General features: G+C 44.2%; 3 protein-coding genes across 5 annotated transcripts in view; 1 reads left to right on the forward strand and 2 right to left on the reverse strand.

The window, feature by feature from the left end:
* unc119a (unc-119 homolog a (C. elegans)) overlaps positions 1-9,246 on the reverse strand; it is a 14,119-nt gene extending 4,873 nt beyond the window's left edge. The window contains exons 1-2 of the mRNA XM_062553019.1: positions 8,799-9,246; positions 52-165 (exon numbers count right to left, since the gene is read on the reverse strand). Of these exons, the coding sequence (XP_062409003.1) occupies positions 52-165; positions 8,799-9,090 (406 nt within the window). The 5' untranslated portion in view covers positions 9,091-9,246. The remainder of the gene's footprint in view (positions 1-51; positions 166-8,798) is intronic.
* Positions 9,247-9,606: 360 nt separating this feature from the next.
* On the reverse strand, positions 9,607-13,113 carry crybb1l3 (crystallin, beta B1, like 3). Of its 2 annotated transcripts, none has more exons than XM_062552523.1 (6): positions 13,030-13,113; positions 11,987-12,060; positions 11,550-11,668; positions 11,166-11,298; positions 10,854-10,996; positions 9,607-10,737 (listed from the first exon to the last, which is right to left on the reverse strand). In XM_062552523.1, the coding sequence occupies exons 2-6, from the start codon at positions 12,050-12,052 to the stop codon at positions 10,569-10,571; spliced, it is 630 nt and encodes a 209-aa protein (XP_062408507.1). In that variant the 5' UTR covers positions 12,053-12,060; positions 13,030-13,113; the 3' UTR covers positions 9,607-10,568. The 2 variants fall into 2 exon arrangements, with proteins under 2 accessions (XP_062408507.1, XP_062408506.1); XM_062552522.1 differs by having other exon boundaries at positions 11,951-12,060.
* Positions 13,114-14,918: 1,805 nt separating this feature from the next.
* Positions 14,919-17,825, forward strand: cryba1a (crystallin, beta A1a). 2 transcript variants are annotated; one of them, XM_062552500.1, is made up of 6 exons: positions 14,919-15,005; positions 15,548-15,614; positions 15,857-15,975; positions 16,478-16,619; positions 16,813-16,955; positions 17,330-17,825. In XM_062552500.1, the coding sequence occupies exons 2-6, from the start codon at positions 15,576-15,578 to the stop codon at positions 17,475-17,477; spliced, it is 591 nt and encodes a 196-aa protein (XP_062408484.1). In that variant the 5' UTR covers positions 14,919-15,005; positions 15,548-15,575; the 3' UTR covers positions 17,478-17,825. The 2 variants fall into 2 exon arrangements, with proteins under 2 accessions (XP_062408484.1, XP_062408483.1); XM_062552499.1 differs by having other exon boundaries at positions 14,958-14,996.
* The last annotated feature ends 179 nt before the right edge of the window (positions 17,826-18,004 follow it).

The raw sequence follows: 18,004 nt of genomic DNA on the forward strand, positions 1-18,004 counted from the left end.
GTATGAATAGGTGGTCAAAAAGGGAACGGAGACAACAGGCCTGGCGCTCACCTGGGACAGGAGGTTTTGTTATCTCGAAGAGAACCATGCCGGTCTCCATGTCACGGATCTTGAACCGTGTGAAGTCAATGTTGTGTACATTATTTTCTGGTCCACATAGATAATCTGAAACAACAACAACAAAAAGCAAAGTTATTGATGCAGTTCTTTCCATGTCAATTCAGATTGGGCCCTCCTGGGCCAACCCCAGAAACTGTTTTGTTTTGAACATATTTTAGAGATATAGAAATACTGAGCAGAAAATGCAGAATCATTGTTTTTGTTCAGTCTACAAAATTTCTCACACGTTTCCAACCACGACTAGCGAGTGCAGACAGGAATATACCGTATATCGAATATATGTAACACTCAAAGGTGCAATAGGCTGAAGTGCAAATAAGGTGAGATAAAAAGGCTGCCTGGTATGGAATTATACACTGTTAGGAGCTAGACTATGATATGTTGCATGTAGGCTATGGAGTGACAATGTTCAGGACAGTTTTTGCTACAGTATATGCCTATTTTGTATATTTGACCTCATTATGGGAAATTACCAATTTCATTTTATTTGAATATCTAGCCCTATTCAAAGTATATCTAGTTGCAACATGTCTTTGGATGCCAAGGACTGCTTCTCAAATAAATAGTGAATAACACTTCCCATAAAATGAACACTTCTTATATCTATTAATAAATTTCACCAAAGCATGGCTTTCCTAACTGAGGGAAGTGGCTGGACAGTGCGTAGGGAACATTTTGGCACGCAGTTGCAGTGAAGGGGAGTGGTCAGTGGTGAGAGAGGCCTTCTTCCCCCAGGGTGGACAGCTGGCTTCCTGTCCCTGGCTGTCCTATCAGTGGCGGGCAGGCGGGCAGCGTGTGAAACGCTGGCTGCCCGCGCCGCTCTCTTCCCCTCTCCTCCGTGTGGTTGGATTACCCCTAAGAGGCTTACATTGTTTCATCGTCACATGGTACAGATTGGAAGATGCTAAGGGGATTTGAGGAAACTCCAGGGTTTTGACATATCCCTCTCTCCCTCTGTGCTATCTGCTAATATCATACTGATGGAGATCTACCAGCAGACCCTGATGATGACGACAATGACGACGATGACGATGATGATGATGATGATGATGATCAGCCCACAGTGGGCCTTCAGTGCTGTTAAACGAAAGCTGATTTTGCTGAGTTAAAAGCTGGATCTGCTGAGATCACGAAAAACCTGCCCACTAAAAAAGCCTCTCTCTTCCTTCAGGTTAACGAACAGATGGGCTCAACTGGCTCTAGCCAATCACTCTGTATTTTTAGCCTTCCTGCTGCCTATTCCTGCCATGTGGAGAAGCCTAGTCACAGGACACATATCTGCTAGCGTCGGTGGGCTTTCAGATGGCTCTCTTGTGTGATGAATTAATGAAATTGCTTTTTTGTTGAAGGGCAAGGCAGTGGTGTTTCTTGAAGGCATTGGGGCTCAGGCATTTTCTGAGTTTCAAGCTGTTCTTATTGATATTAAAATAAGAAACATTTTCATTTTTAGAACTTCAACTATAGAAGTCACATTCTTAATGGCCATTCTATTAAGTTTATTGCCATCCCCTGATGTGCTTTCAAATCCTCTTCACCAAGAAATGACAGACTTAAATTGTTCACATTCTTGTTGTAGTGATCTCCTTTTTTGACAACATTATCATTAAGTAGGCTATTTTTTTGGTTTATGGGTAACTTTCTCCCTTTTTTGGAAACTCGTTACCTCACTTCCTCACAGCAGATGCCTTTTGGCTCTCAGCTCTCAAAAGCTTTAGAGGACAACAAAATGGCCATTAGATAACACTATGCATGTAATCTCTCTCTCTCTCTCTCTCTCTCTCTCTGTCTCTCTTAGACACACACACACACACACACACACACACACACACACTGTGTGTGTATAGCCTACATAATGTGTGTGTATTTTCAGAGCCGGGGAGGTAAGTATGGAGGAGTGAGACAGCAAGAAGACAGGCCATCACATGCTTGCTAGAATGCCAATGAAGAGATTTATGAATGTAAGTAGATCCCCTGCTTAAACGCCAACAAACAATTGCTCTTGTGTTGAGCTTGAAACAGCTTCAAAGCATTCCGTACTCCACAGCAAGAAGTAATGAGCATTTGTACACTTTACTCTAACATGACCTACAAATCATTTCAGGAATATTATCGGAGAATTAATAGATAAAAGGGAGAGTGCAACACCCACTGTAATTCACCAGGGGCTCCTTGGTAACAAACACACAGTGACAAATACAAGAAAAGGTTGCAGGGGTTCATTTAAAAAAAAAAAAAAAAAAACTGGTGGTGAAGATAGATATGCATTTCTACAAGCCAAGATCCACTAAATTCCAAGGGTCCTTGTTTAACTGACACTATACCCATGCCTTGGTCATGATCGGCCCTGACACTTGAAGTCCTACTTCAGCGCTAAGCAGCACTCTCATGCCTGGGGCGCTTGGCTCTCATGGCATCTCCTGTCACCATAGTGATATCATCATGCAGTGAGTCTGTCAATGAGTCTCAGCAACCTTTTCTCAGTGATCATAATAGCTAACTGGCTTGGCATCCTGACTCAGATGCGGTAGCACATAGGCCTAAATAAGAATGTTTTTAACGATATAAAAGATAATGAATGAAACAGATGGAAAAACAAAATACAAAAGATGTCTAACATGAGAGTGAAGTTAATCACTAAAGTCAAGAAAGTACCAGCAGCAAACGTCAGCTTCCAAAGTAAAAGCTTGATTACTGCAATCCTTATTGTCCACTGTGAACCCATCTATTCATTCAGGATAAGGGGACGTCAATACGTTGAAAAGACTGACAGCTGAAGTTACATACTTTAATGCTCTTACAGTGACAGTCCCTTGATTCTCCGTAATCAGCCAACCATTGGTGAGCCCAAGCCCTGGCTAATGATGACATTGTCCTTGGGCTGATTTGAAGAAACCCTGTGGTGCTGAAGTGACTGGGGAGTGGAGCTGTTTCTGGCAGGAGGCCCTATGAGCACCCGGCTTTGACATCACACAACAGATCCAGATTCTCCTCAACCCCTGACATGAATCACATCCTAAAATATGATCAAATAGGCTATTGGCTGCAGCTACAGCAGCTGATGATAACAATCTCCATTGTGTGGAAGAAGTGGGGGAATAACAGACATTACATGGATGCTATTCGAAAGGTGGACAAATGGAATGTGAAATGGTATCTAATAGGTGGTGTCTCGAAAACCACCAATCCTATCTGATCAACAACTCATGAGGACAGGCTAACCAATTGATTTGGGGAGACCTCACTATGTTCTTTTGATTTTCAAATGAGTACAGTGTGGTTACGAACAATAACACTGAAACAGTCTTCCTCTTTCAAACAGGCAAGTATCTATATATATATATTTTTTTTTTTTTAAATTCTGCCTCTATGGGCAAGAGATGATTCATCAGAGGTAATGAGCTGAAAGTAGAGATCTAAACAACCAGGTCCTAGTTTGCTTTTTATATGGTGGCGACATTTTAAATATCAAAGGCCATTTCCATGGACAATTCCTGTGAAACCTTTCTGCAAAAAGCTTAAATTACACAACATCATGTCTCTGAGTGTCCATACAGATGGGGTTTTTTTTTGTATTTCACCTTAACACCAGCCACTTGCCCTATTGTGTACTGGTTGAAGTGGGCCTGCATATTACAGAGAGGTAGTTGACAGCTCTGAGTGTTATCGTTGATCTGGCTCATATTCATAACCTGAGTGCTGCCACACTTCACTTCCTCTAACACTGTCACCTAGCAACGCGCTTTCTGATGCCAAGACGGAATATCTGCCTGCTTTCCCTCACCACCTGCGTATTGAGGTAAACAAATAAAATAGCCTAATAACACAGCTCCGTTTTTCACATCTTGAATAATAGAAAGAGGATGCTTATGTTAAACTAAAAAAAGAACATATTAAGAGCAGAGTAATCATTATTCAATGGAATCAACTTAATTGAAGAAAACACGCTGAAAGACATTTCTGTTCTCTAGACGTCTGGTTGTGAAGACACAGGAGAACAATTGGACCTTGCCATCCACACAGGGGATCCATCTGGTGACAAAATGAACTGAGAGTGGCCTTAATCAAGAGCAGAAGCCATTTATAGACTATAATCCAGGTGATTAGTCAGGAGTTAGAGCCTCAGCCACAGGCTTTCTTTAGACATAGAGATAGCTCAGTGAACAGGCAACCACCATAAACCTTGAACACACACACACACACACACACACACACACACACACACACACACACACACACACACACACACACTGTATATACACATATTTGGATACCTTGTAAGTAGCTATAAGTATGGCAATGTTCATGGGCCTATATGGCTGGGAGATGTCTAGTTGTTTTGTTGTTCATGCAAACTCTCTGATGGCTGATTGCATCTATTGAATAGCTGAGTCTCATGACGTCGCTGTGCATAAAAGACAGCTTTGCCTGTGGAGGCAAGAGAATGCATTTCCCGTCTGTCAGGGAGGAGATAGCGTTTCAGACCTCTGCTTCTCTTTTCACAAAACTCGACCAAAAAACGCTCGGATGAGTCAGCTGGTGGTTAGAGGCAGCGTGCGTCTGCAGCAGAGCGAGAGCCCTAACTAAATTCACAGCTATAGCACTGTGGTCTGTGGCCTCTATTGTGCTGCTCTTGTCATGAGAAAGGTCACACTATGTCCTCCATCAGACGAGGGTGTACAACTGACAGAATGACACTAAACAGCAGGGCCTTCATGTCACACTGGTGTTACTACTGTATATAGATGTATCTGTGGCTTCGTGGCTTCATACTGTAGCTAAGTACTGGACACTTGATTTGGTCATGCTTGTATTAAAGTCAAGCAGCTTGTTGCTCAGCCGAGCTATTTGGGTTATGAAACAACCCCAGCGACTTCCTTTTGCTTCAGAGAATTGGCACACGCAATATTTCAGTTCTCACATACTCACATTGATGCAGGCCACCTTTTCTGGATCATGTGGCAAGTGAATTCATCCTCATATTGCTATCTTATTAGCAGAGGCATAGTATCCAATCAGGAGTACTTTTGGGGACTGACAGAGTGAGCTAAGAGAAGAGTAGATTTAAGATCAATCTTAAAACTCCCAGATGGTTAAATAACTTCTAGTATCCTCAAAAGGGAAAATGTCACTCGTATAAAAGAAAACATTAATGGGAATAAATCGCCTGTAGGCCTACTGGCTGGGAATGGAACGATGATGAGGTTATAGCCATTTATTCTCACTCAGTCATTCAACCAAAGGCAGAGCAGCCCAGTCCAGTCAGGAAACAGAGAAAGGGGCGAAGCGAGTGAAACAAGTTTGATGTTTTCGGGGCATGGCGAGCGGAGCCAAGACAAAGCCCTCCTTCCCCCGGGCCCGACGACTGGCATTTCAGTGGGTTGCCCGAGCACGAGCGTTATCTCCCTGACAGGCGGCCTGTAGCAAAACAATTCACCACTCCACTGGCTTCTCGGGGCGGCATCACCCAGAGAAAGGCAAAGGGTCGTTCAAGTGGGTTTAGATTCACACTATTTGAGGCACTACTGATGTGTATACAGAAGGATAATGAAAATGAAATTAATACAAATGTACCACTGTTCTATTGCTCTAATAACATTTACAATACAAACACTGTGGATGGTGTTTACAATGTAAATGTAGATGTGAATGAGATCACCCTGCATCACTAACAAGGATATCACAGGGATACTGAAATTAATTCAGCTGAGTAACCTTGCTAAACACTTATCCTGTAGTAGGGCAGGACTAACAGTACCATTTTTCCAACTGTCAAAGAGGCATTTCCGATCCTTGGGATATGCTACCAACCAGGCCAGTGAACAGAGCCGCCTTCTCTTTTCAAATTAGCAGCCAGTGCGGCCTGATCTCTTAATACTAAGTGTGAAAGAAATGGTTTAAGCGTTTAAACGTCTTTCATCACACAGGATGTGCATGGTGAGCTCTGGCCCTGATCCTAGTATGTGGTCAGGCCTCGCTGGCGTTCAGTTGAGATGATGATCACTGCACTGTGAATTAAAAACGTCTCCCAGAGGTCTAATAGCACTTGAGTGTTAAACGTTGACAAAGGTCTCCGCGGAATAAATGAGGAGGCTGGCATGAATGCACAGTCCTATGCACTGTTTACATGCAAATATCTTTGGTAGCCCCTCCAAGGCATACATTTATGAGATTATTGGTGAATGCTTAAAAGCATTTTTTGTAAACATGAAACTAGGGGGAAGATGAGTTTTTTACTTTTTTCACAATATTTGCTGAAACAAATGATTGTGCACCATCAAATATCTCTGTTCCGATCCGTAACAGAGAAAAATGGGTAATTTGCTCCAGGTGCTGCCCTTCAACACACACCCACAGTGATACTGCCCTTGAAATGGAAGTGTGAGATTGTGTGTGTTTGTGTGTGTGTGTGTGTGTGTGTGTGTGTGTGTGCATGTGTGTTTGGGGAACTCGGGTCAGCTCTCATTACAAGAGGCCATTTGAGGCCAAGACATGACTGCCTGAAATTAATTAAGCACTTTGAAAGTTCTGTAGCGGAGACAGGATGTGGCTACAGACATCATGCTATCATCCGATTTGATAAATATCAGCATTAGTCCAAGAAAATTGAAATCTCTCCTCTACAGTAACTGTTCTGTGGGAGTTATGTAATCACTAACATGTAGTCGAGAAGACATATTACCCACCGACGGACCCTTCGCTCCCTGTGTCTATAAGCTTAATTAGATTTTTAAATGTGTTTGCATGATTTAATTCCTTTGAATACTGAAGGTATTCGTTTTCACGAGGGACTGAAATTGAGAGCAATGAAACAGATCCCTTCAAACTAGTCATTTTACAATGATATCTGCCTGTATGATGTTATGTCTCTAATGTTTGCAAGCACATTCCACATTCAGTCATCATCATATATATAATTTTTAGAGCTGAATAAACTATACAACATGTATGCTGCATATGTAATATATTCTAAGCACATCACTGTATCAATCTCAGACCCTGTCCCTGTCTGTATACTTGCCATGCCTCTTCGATCTGCACACAGTATACAGACAGGCTTCAGCCCGGCCTTCCATGTGTCAAATTGCACACAAACGAGAGAGCTTTATGGTTCTGCCCTATACTCCTCTGACATACAATGGCGAAATCGTCTATGTGACACAACATCTGCTGGCTCTCTCCGCACGCACACCACACACAGACATACTGCTATGGCCCATGAAAACACTGCAAAAATAATTTCTGTCAGTTTCACAGTGAGCTTCCAAATAGAACCCTTTATATGACATACTCTGCCCCAAAAGGCTACGGAATTAGTGCAGTCTTTCATATTGTATATAAAGTTGCTTTTTAATATGCCATTTTTACTCTGTGTGGAAGAGTGAAACCATATCAAATTGAGCACAGTTGCCAGGAAATGAAGGTGGGGGGGGGGGGGGGGGGCTGTATTGTTTGTGAGTATGTGTGTGTGTTTTTTTGAATGACGGCATTCCCTAACTTTACTTCCTTTGAGTTCTGCTCCAGCAATATACATAAGGAACAGGGAAAAAATACAAAGTGATGTTATGACTGCTGGGTGATACAATTAAGTGATACAAGACATGCAAGAGAGCAACTGTTGCTGAATTAATGCCATTATTCAGGTTAAGCCATTACAAATGGCCTATACAGCCATATCACTGTTCATCCTTCTTCAGCGAGACTCTTTATGCATGGCCAATTGAACATGGTCAGTGGAATCTCTTTGCCCTCGGTTTCACTTGGAAGACCAATCACAAAGTCACTGAGCTTTGCGAGGTCTTTTATTTTAATTTTTTTTGCAGAGCCATTGGTGAATTAGGCAGCTAATGTAAACATTGAGTATTGGGTATTCCATATATGCTCTGACCATAACCAGACAGATAGGCCAATATACAAATGAAGATGACTAATAATAAGTTAATGAATTAACAGTGAGGTCTAAGGCTATAGTATTTTTGAATGTGCTTGAGAATCTCCTCAAATGTTAGATGAACTGACAATGAGAATGACATTGTGTTAAGTTCCTTAATGGATTGTAAGTTGCACAAAATACCTGTTACCCAACCGTGTCTGGGCAACTTGACAGACACACACACACACACACACACACACACACACACACACACACACCCCTTCTCTCTCTATCTCTCTCTCTCTCTCTCTCACACACACACACACACACACACACACACACACACACACACACACACACACACACACACACACACACACACACACAGCACGCAATTCTCAACTTTAAAAAGGTCACTAAATATTCAATCTACTGCCAGGTAAAGCATGCAATTACATATGAATGTCAATGTACTATATGATCTAGACTAATAGACAAAAGGTCAAACAACCATCTGCATAAGGCTATGGTGTTTTAGTCCTTCACTAATCCCCTTCTCCATCACTATCAATACTGTTCAATCCTCATGGTTGTGTTGATGTTCAGGGTTGCGTTATGACAACAAAAGGCACGAAACATTAGAGATCAATTCGCCTATAGCCACAAGGATGTGTTACACTTCACTGGCGTGACACACCAGGTTAAGCACTTTTGGTTTGCAGGTTTGCAGGTCGTTAAACTATTAGAAATGAACCAAAGCTGAGCGCGCGCCTTCAATGATGACATTTTACAGACAGGCGTCACTTACTCGTTGTGATATTCGGTAATCCCAATACATCCTCCGGGGTTATGACACTATTTTTAACCAATTCCTCCTCTGTTGTAGCCGGGACCCCCGCGTCTGTTGCGTTGCACCCTGTCTTCACTTTCATTGCCGCTTGCGACTCGGGGTCCGGTTCCGACGGACTGTTGACGATGGTAGTGTTGCTGTCGATACCTCCACTCCCGCTGCAACTACTATGACCGTTTAACGAAACACTGGCGCTTGACGCGTCCTGGCTATTACATACAGCCTCTCTGCTGGTACAAGAATAGCTCATTCTCTGCACCTCCTCCCCCTCTCAGGCTGCTAAGGATACCGAGTCTACCCCCTCCCACGAAGGATCAGCCGTTGCTTCACACAGTATTTAATTTAAATCCTCCCGTCCTTTAAACCGTCGGCTACTCGTTGGCGCATCTGCTCGTCTCTAGTGCTGTTAGCGGTGTCGAGATGAGCACTGGCAGCGCTATTGTGGTGGAAGGAAGGAAGCAGGCGTTGGTGCTCCACTGTGTGTATAGGTGGACCAAAATTGACATTTCAGCATCACGCACAGGCTACTTCTCTCTCAGACTGAGAACTATTAAGTTCCGATGATAGTGAGGTTAATTGAATTTACCATTAGGCCTAATAGAACGGCAGGTCTTGTGTAATGGTAAAGCCAATGGGCAGGACTCTAGCATTTTTTTTTTTTTTTACCGTATAGGCTTCTGATGTTGAAGACCTACTTTGAAGATGTTTTTAAATTGAAACATTCAACTTGTTGATACAACAAATAGGCTACAGAGGGAACAGTATATGACTTTGTCATTTCTAAGGTTTGAAATCTTTATTATCATTTAGGAAAGTTGCTTTCCAGATGCCAGCATCCCTGAGAAAGATACAGTGTAACATAACCGCAGGATCAGCCAGTCACAGGGGAGTGTAAAGTCTGTCCACGGAAAACACGCACTCCACCATCCGGCGACCCCTCCACTGAAAGTGGCATTTACAAATATCCCCAGCAGCAGACATATGAGGTCATTACGAGTTTGCGAGCTCCATACGAACCTGGTGGAGCCCATCCGATGACGCAAACTTCTCATGGTAATGTCTCATTTGGGGGTTTCTAAAGTGGCAAATGTGACTTTGGGGTAAATCTGGGCCACATCTGAAAACAGGGCGGCAGAACAGTGCCCTCTTTTGGGTGATTGTGCTCACTACAGTGATCTGTCAGGGCGGTGAGGCCTGCTTTGAGAAGATCTACATTGGCTCGAAAATGGGCCAAAACCCTTATGACATTATTGCATGGAAAAGCCTTTCACTTAATTGGTATAATCAAATAAATTAGAATATAGTTAAGAAATGTAAAAGAGAAAAAAAGGTGTATAAAAGTTTAAAGAAAGGGGGTGCTGTAATATGAACAAAGTAATAAACAAAACTAAAGATCTACTGTTTTGGTTAAAAGAGTTGTAATATTGTGGAAAATACCAAATCTGTGTCCAATAATATAATTCTATGGTTGCAACAAAGAACATGTTCCATCACTATTACCAGTATTTTCTAAGTCTTCCGGTATTTGTCAGTTACCACCCCCATACTGCTAAGGCAGTGTTATGACTGATTCCCAAAATCGCTTTAATATAGAACTGATAAAAGTGATAGAGGGCACTTAAAAAAAAAAGGTAACAGCTCTTGAGAAGACTGGAGGTTTTTGCTGGGGGGGGGTCACCTCCTACAGGGCCTTGTCCCTCTGTCCAGTTGTGCGCAACCACTGTCCTCTTATGGGTTCATCTCGAAACAGCCGCGGCGGTGTGTCTGCATGTCCCTCACTCTGCGTATCGACTGAATCTGGGGGTGGTGTGCGCCCCACTCATTCCAGTGCTTGAAGGGTCCACACTCGAACACGTACTGGTAACCACGATAACCAGGGTACTGGTATCCAACCCACCTGCACAGAGATCAATCAGAACAGCCGACCGGGTGAAAAAGGGTCTTTTGTCATGCAATGCTGATTATGACAATGATAACAAAACAAGGGGGGGGGGGGGGGGGGGGGGGGCTTACGTTCCACCAAGGACCTGGATGCTGGCAACTCTATCCTGGAAGCCATAAGACCACAGGCTGGGGATATCCTCATCGCAGACCTCCATTTTGCGTCCCTCAAAGTTCATGCACTCAAACAGGCAGATCTTATGATCTTGAGTGTCCTGAAATGACAAGAATATCAGTAACAGTGTTCCGGACTAGGAAATTGACATTTTGGGATAATGTTTAGAATACAACGGTCAATGTAAAATATATCTCCTTGTGATTATTAATTGGTATTTTGATATTTTGATCATCGTTCAAGATGGATGGTCTCTGTGCTGTGCTCACCATGCGGACGGGTCTGATGGACATGAGGCGATCACACCTGTAGCTGTTGGACCAGGTGTCCCAGCGGGGATACTCTCCTTTCTCCAGCATGAACATCTCACCAGTCAGGTTCTGCTGCTCATAGCCCACCCAACTGCAAGAGACAAGGCCCCATCAAAACACAGCCTCTTCCCCATATCAATTCATACACAGGAAAGAAAAATGAGCTCTTCACTAAAACAGAAAAACACATTTTTACATTTTGATAACTACGGTGGCAATTCCTGATGTAATGAATGGTACCAGGGGTAGTCCTGGCATTGGTCAGTGATCCAATATGTCCTACTATATGAAATAGAAATGTGTTCACTCCGGTTCTCTGGGATGACACTGGTAAAGACTTACGGGCCACACTCCACTCTGATGGAGCCGATTCTGTCGAGGCCTTTCTCGCACAGGTTACGATTTTCATTAGTCAGCTCCATCCTGCGGCCTTGGAAATTCTCAAACTCATAGAGGTAAATCTGAGGATGGAGATAACCAACGTCACAGCTGTCATGCTTCTACAGTTCCCTGTCCCCTCATTTCCCAACAGTTTCTTACATTCATTGCTGAAAGTGTACTGGTGTGTATTTGTGTATCCAAATATGAGAGTAATAATAATCAATGCTGTGCAATATTATAAGTGTGGCGTGAATATGTGTGTGTGTGTGTGTGTCTGTGTGTGTGTGTGTGTGTGTGTGTATGTGTGTGTCTGTGTGTGTGTGTGTGTGTGTGTTTGTGTGTGTGTGTGTTTGCGTACATACAGTATATGCCTGTTGGTGGGGACACAGTTGACCTACTTTGTGGGAGCGGAAACCCATGGCCGAGTGGCTCCCGATGCTTCCCTGGACAGCGGAGTGAGACATGGCTGAAGCTGTGGCCAAACAGAGAGAAGGGATACGTGAGAGAGAGCAACGTTACAGAGAGAAAGAGAATAGTAATACAGCAAACACTCATTTACTCATATCACTTCAAAAGTATTCAACCTGGGCTCTATTTTGGGATTTTTTCAGGTTCAAAACATCAGTTTTGTCTTTTGTACCAAAATCTTGGACCTAGAAATACGGCCCAGGTCGGAAAATCTAGAAGTTTCCTTTTGACTCTACTGTGATGAAAACTGCATTTGAATGACCCATTTATTTGCAGCATTGGGAGAGCGTGGCCTAAAAACTGACTGCATAATGTCCATTATAATAGAATTCAAACAGTGAAGGCTGACCGTCATATCTGAAAAATGTACAGTCACTTAACAAATCAGTGAATCACGCCTATGTTGCAGTTCAATCAAAAATGTAAAATGTGAACATCAATAGGATACAAAAAAATGAGGATGACAGTAGGATGGTAGTAGGCTACTGCTATTGACTGTGAATGCTCTTCCATCACTATGCACCTTCCTATGCAGAAAACAAATTACTCTCTCTTAGCCTCTCCCGGACTGTTGTTTAGTTCTGTACATAGTTCAGAACATTGGCTAAGTGTCAGTCCAAATCATGGACCATGACAGCTTTACAGCGGCCACTGCAAACAAACAAGATGGCCGGTCAGTCATGGCAGGTCCTATTTACAAGTTGCTGTGGACCACAAACATCACAGTATCTCTCCACAGTAACCCTCGCCACTGGTCCCAGTTTAAAAATGTGGTGACATGTCATTCCTCCTCAGGTTCCCCCCATGAGCAGTGACAACTTCATATCCAGTCAAAGCATAGCAAGGGAAGGCGTCCCTTTTTTTGGCGGTCGCTGGCTCCCCTGGCAACCTCGCGATCCAACTCCCCCTCCCATCCCCCCCCCCCGCCCTCTCCCTCGCGTGAAAAAATCCCCACCACGAGCACAAGTCTCACCGAAACACGCTGTAGTCAGGTACAGAGGACTGGAATGTAAGAGGAGGACTGGAGGCAGAGGAGGGCGAGGCCCAAAGTGAAGTGCGCAGCCTAGGCCAGCGTGGGGGTTATATATATACATATATATCCTGAGGCTTTTGCGTGCGGCCCTGGCTCCCCCCCAGCGCCATTGGCCGGGAGGGTTGTGTTGTTGAGGGGAGGGGAGGGGAGAGGGGAGAGGGGAGGGAGGGGGGCGTGGTGACTGGGGCTCATCCCCACAGCACTGCTGACTCGGCGCACCGCTTTGTTCCCGGGCCTCCACTGTGCATGTATCACTATCAGCAGTAAAGCTCTATTTGTTCTCTTTCTCTCTCTCTCTTTCTCTCTCTCCCCTCTCTCTATCTATCTCTCTCTTTGTCTCTCTCTTTTTCTTCCTCTCATTCCATCCCTTTTTCTCTGTCTTCCTCTCTTCCATCCCTCTCTCTTCTTCTCTATTTTCTATGTCCATCCATTTATGTCCCTGCCTCTCTCCCACCCCACTTGTCTGCCACTCTGTCTCTCTATCCCTCTCTCTATCTCTTTCCCTGTCCCCCTCCCTATCCCTCTCTTTGTCCTTCTTTCTGTCCCCCTCTCTATCCCTCACTCTTCCCAATTTGTGGCTGGGTGGGCGATTTGCTGACCTCAGGAGCTTCCTCACCATCCCCTCTTTTGTGCAGGAAATATCACTGTTATTGTTTTTGCGCGCTGCCAGTATTGTGTCCACTGCCCAGCCAGCGCACCACTGGGTTTTGTTCCCTCTGCGCGGCCTCAATCACATAGCCCAACAGTAGCCGCCCCGAAGAGCCAATGTCCAGTGCGCCAGAGCATGACAATTTGGCCCTCTTCTTTGGCACTGTGCTCCATGCTTTAACTGAGCTCCTGAACTGATTATTTTGCTATTTTGCTGATTTCTTACCCTGCTGTCCAAGTCAGGAGTAAGCAAGTGTGGTGAGGGAGACACATTCACCTGCTCGTGGACTGGGGGGGGGGGGGGGGGGGGGGTTATGTGTGTCACAGTATGGGAAATTAATAATAATGTGCAGTGTGTGGTTAGTTAGCTGCACCCAAAGGCTTATTATCACCAAATAACAAGAATGATTAGTATTCATAGTAGGCATATTTCATAGTCCATACTGGCCCTGAGTCTTGAATAGGTGTCCCTCTGGGCCCACCCCTCACACCGCCTCATTCAGCCTGACTCACAATGGCCTTGTCTCAGGGCATGAATAGGATGCTTTGCATAGCGTGAAAAGGAGTGGGCCGAGCATGGATGGCGACCGGGCGTGCATGTACGTGTGTATGAGCGTATGAGCCTATGCATGTGTGTGTGGGCGGGCCGGCCGGCCACACGTGTAAGAATGGGAGAGAGACGGACAGAGAGGGGTCAGTTGAGGTGGATGTCGCAGGGTGATTGCAAGGTTTTTGGTGAGAGGGGACTCGCATGTGCTTAGACTGATTACTCGCTCAAGGCTAGGTTGTTGGCATGATTTGAACGAGGCTTCATCAACAGCTCGGACAAACACTAGAACAGGTCAACTGCTTTGCAGGACACAGATTTTCTCCATAAACTGCATGTGGCCCATGCTATGATGAAAACAAGTCAGACACACAACACACCACCACCATTTTCCTCTTCTCGTCATCACATGCCATTTCTTCCCTCCCACTCAAGCATGTATGGTGGCAGTCGTCATGGGATCCAGACTTATGCCACCCTGGCAATGGGCACCGTGCCCTCCACTCTCAGTGCCACACGGCTGCCCGCTTTGTGCAGGGGGACTAAAGCCAGCGGCTCAGCCTGAAACAATGCCGCTGGTCGCAATGTGCTGACTCCTGCCGGGCCTGTGGTGCTGGACACCATTCAGCCAGGCCATGTATAAATAGACCCATGTGCCGGGGGTCAAGAGACCGTTGTGTGGAGCCCCCCGAATGCACACAGCTATTTTTGGGTAGGTCAGGTAAGCCCTCCACCTCAGTTGTTTTTAGCCATTGCTGACATTTTCCATTTAGCATTTTGCTGACGCACAGAAATCTTTGGGGACCAAAGCGTGATAAACAATACACAGGAGGCTTCTTTCGCTCTTCCTCCTCCTCACCAAAATACATCTCAAAACATCTCACTCCATCCTCACAGACAGCAGCTCTGTCTTAGTTTTGCACTGATGTTCACGGCTTATGTGTCTCTACTTGCTAACAATGATTGAAAATACTTTGAAAATAACATTTGCATATCAAATTATATCTAAATTTGGCTTTGAAAAAAGGGCATGCACTTAAAGATCTGTTTTTGAGTGAGCAGTTTAGTTTGTTTATAGTTATAGTCTATTACAATTGGAATTGTAGTAATTTTGTCATAATCATTCTGTGATAGTTTGTGTTTTTTGAAGTAGCATACATACTGTATAAACACACTTATGGTTTATGCTTGATCATATTTCTATGCTTATGTATGCTTGTGTTTTTGCATGTCGGTATGTATATCAATGTGTCTGATACACAGGTCATTCAACACTGAGAAATCGGACAGCATGGCTCAAACTAATCCCATGCCAATGGGACCATGGAAGGTGAGTCAGCATTTGCGCATTTATCGACACAGACAAAACAGGAACCACTCACATAATAGACACAAACAATATGACCCCGACTAGAGGTTTTCTTTGCATATTCCTTGCATCAGTCTGCATGCCATTACGTACAACTAACCTGACCTCAACAATGTTGAGTTTTCTTTTTTCTTTGCCTGTTTGTATGCTGTCACACATAATCACTCCATATGCACCTACTGTATGTGTGCCCATGTGTCCAGATCACAGTCTATGACCAGGAGAACTTCCAAGGAAAGCGCATGGAGTTCACCGCGTCTTGCCAGAACATTATGGAGTGTGGCTATGACAACATCCGCTCTCTGAAGGTGGAGTGTGGAGCGTGAGTCAGAAGGTTTCTCTATACTACTTTTGCACACAAACACACTCTTCCCAGCCAGAATCATTACATTAGCATACTACAATAATTACACATACACTGTTTTATACCCTAATTCACAATGGGACTGTGCACTCTTAAAACGAATGTGTTGAAAACAACGCTTCTTGCATTGTTTTTAACACATCTCTGTGTCCAGATAAGGACAACGGATTTGTTTAAAGAGTTTAAAAGTACATTTGATGATAATACATAATATGGTACAGCATACTGCAACAATTAAACACATACACTGTTTTATACTCTAATTCACAATTGACTGTAACAGAGAGTATACTACAGTGTTCTGTTACAGGACACAATAATATCCTGTTTGTGTTCCTGTTGCTTTGAAAGCCACCTCACACAGGAGGTTACATTGAAGTTGAATTTAAAAAGATTTTAATAAATTCTCCTCAGTGTTTTGTACATATTCTGGTATATTTGCATCTGTCTGTATCTGTAGCTGGGCGGGCTATGAGCATTCCAGTTTCTGTGGGCAACAGTTTGTCTTGGAAAGAGGTGACTATCCTCGCTGGGAGTCCTGGAGTGGAAGCAATGCCTACCACATTGAGAGGCTGATGTCCTTCCGCCCAATCTGCTCTGCTGTGAGTTTGTCCCCTTATGACGATTTGATGCTGGAAGGAAAAAAAGAGCCAAGATAAACCAAGAAGCTTCTGTTTGTCACGAGTTTGTATAAACAACACCAAGTCTGGCTACTTCTGTGTACCACAGAGATGTTTCTTGTCTGAAACAGAACTATCTGGCAAAACATCTCTTGTCTTTCTGTCACCCGAGCAGAACCACAAGGAGTCCAAGATCGTAGTCTTTGAGGGGGAGAACTTTATCGGCCGCCAGTGGGAGATGAACGATGACTACCCCTCTCTTCAGGCTATGGGCTGGCCCAATAATGAGATCGGATCCATGCAGGTCCAGGGTGGAGCGTGAGTAGGCCTGTGCATCTTCTGTTCCGGGTCCTCTAGGGAGGGAGAAATATTTGTAAAAAAACAAAAACACTGAAAATGGGTCACATGTAGGCTTTACCACCATATTTTTTTAAGGGAAATGGGTCAAATTTGCATTAAAATACTGAATGAGAATGTCCACTGAATGTGCAGTCGTGATTGTGACTGAAGACTTCTCCATACTGGCTAGTGAGATTTGGTCATCTAATCAGGTGTATATGGCTAAGCAGTACTGACAAAGAAGTTGGTTCAGACCAATGTTGTATCTACCCTGACAATATAGACAACATGCAATGGGCTTCATGTCACCTTGCTACTGGCTCATTCACTCTGCTCATTTCCCCCTTCCTCAGCTGGGTCTGCTACCAGTACCCTGGATACCGTGGTTACCAGTACATCATGGAGTGTGATCGCCATGGTGGCGAGTACAAACACTACAGAGAGTGGGGCTCCCACGCTCAGACTTTCCAGATCCAGTCTCTGCGCCGGATCCAGCAGTGAGAGGGATAGCCGTCTTCATCCTCTCTCCTCCTCCTCCTCTGCCTCCTCCTCATCCTCCTCCTCATCCTCCTCCTCTGCCTCCTCCTCATCCTCTCCCCCTGTGCTTAATCTGCCTCTACACCCTAGCATTCCAATCCCAGCTTGTTAGACCTCAAAGATCACAGGCTGACGACCTGGTGCTATCCAACTTGAGTTTACAGCACTTTTATTTCCACCAAGCAAGAGAAAAACGGCCCAACAGAAATGATCTGTGTGGGGCTTGTGATGCAACTCAGTCTTTGCTCCTTACCGCCGTCACTGTGCAATATGTGCAAAAGTGATCAATAAACAGTATGAGCATGTAAACCACTCCACTGTGTATGTGTACGTGTGCTTGTGTGTGTGTGTATTGAGTTTTCTTATGCTGGTCAAAACCACAACTTTCCTTGTTATGTACTGTAGGGCCTACACTGCCCATTTCAGTATTTTGAAAGACATGGCTGCTGCTGTATCAAACACCACCAAATTACCAAATATTGCTGGCAGGC

The sequence above is a fragment of the Sardina pilchardus genome, chromosome 13 (assembly GCF_963854185.1).
Source record: "Sardina pilchardus chromosome 13, fSarPil1.1, whole genome shotgun sequence".
Taxonomy (NCBI): Eukaryota; Metazoa; Chordata; class Actinopteri; order Clupeiformes; family Clupeidae; genus Sardina; species Sardina pilchardus.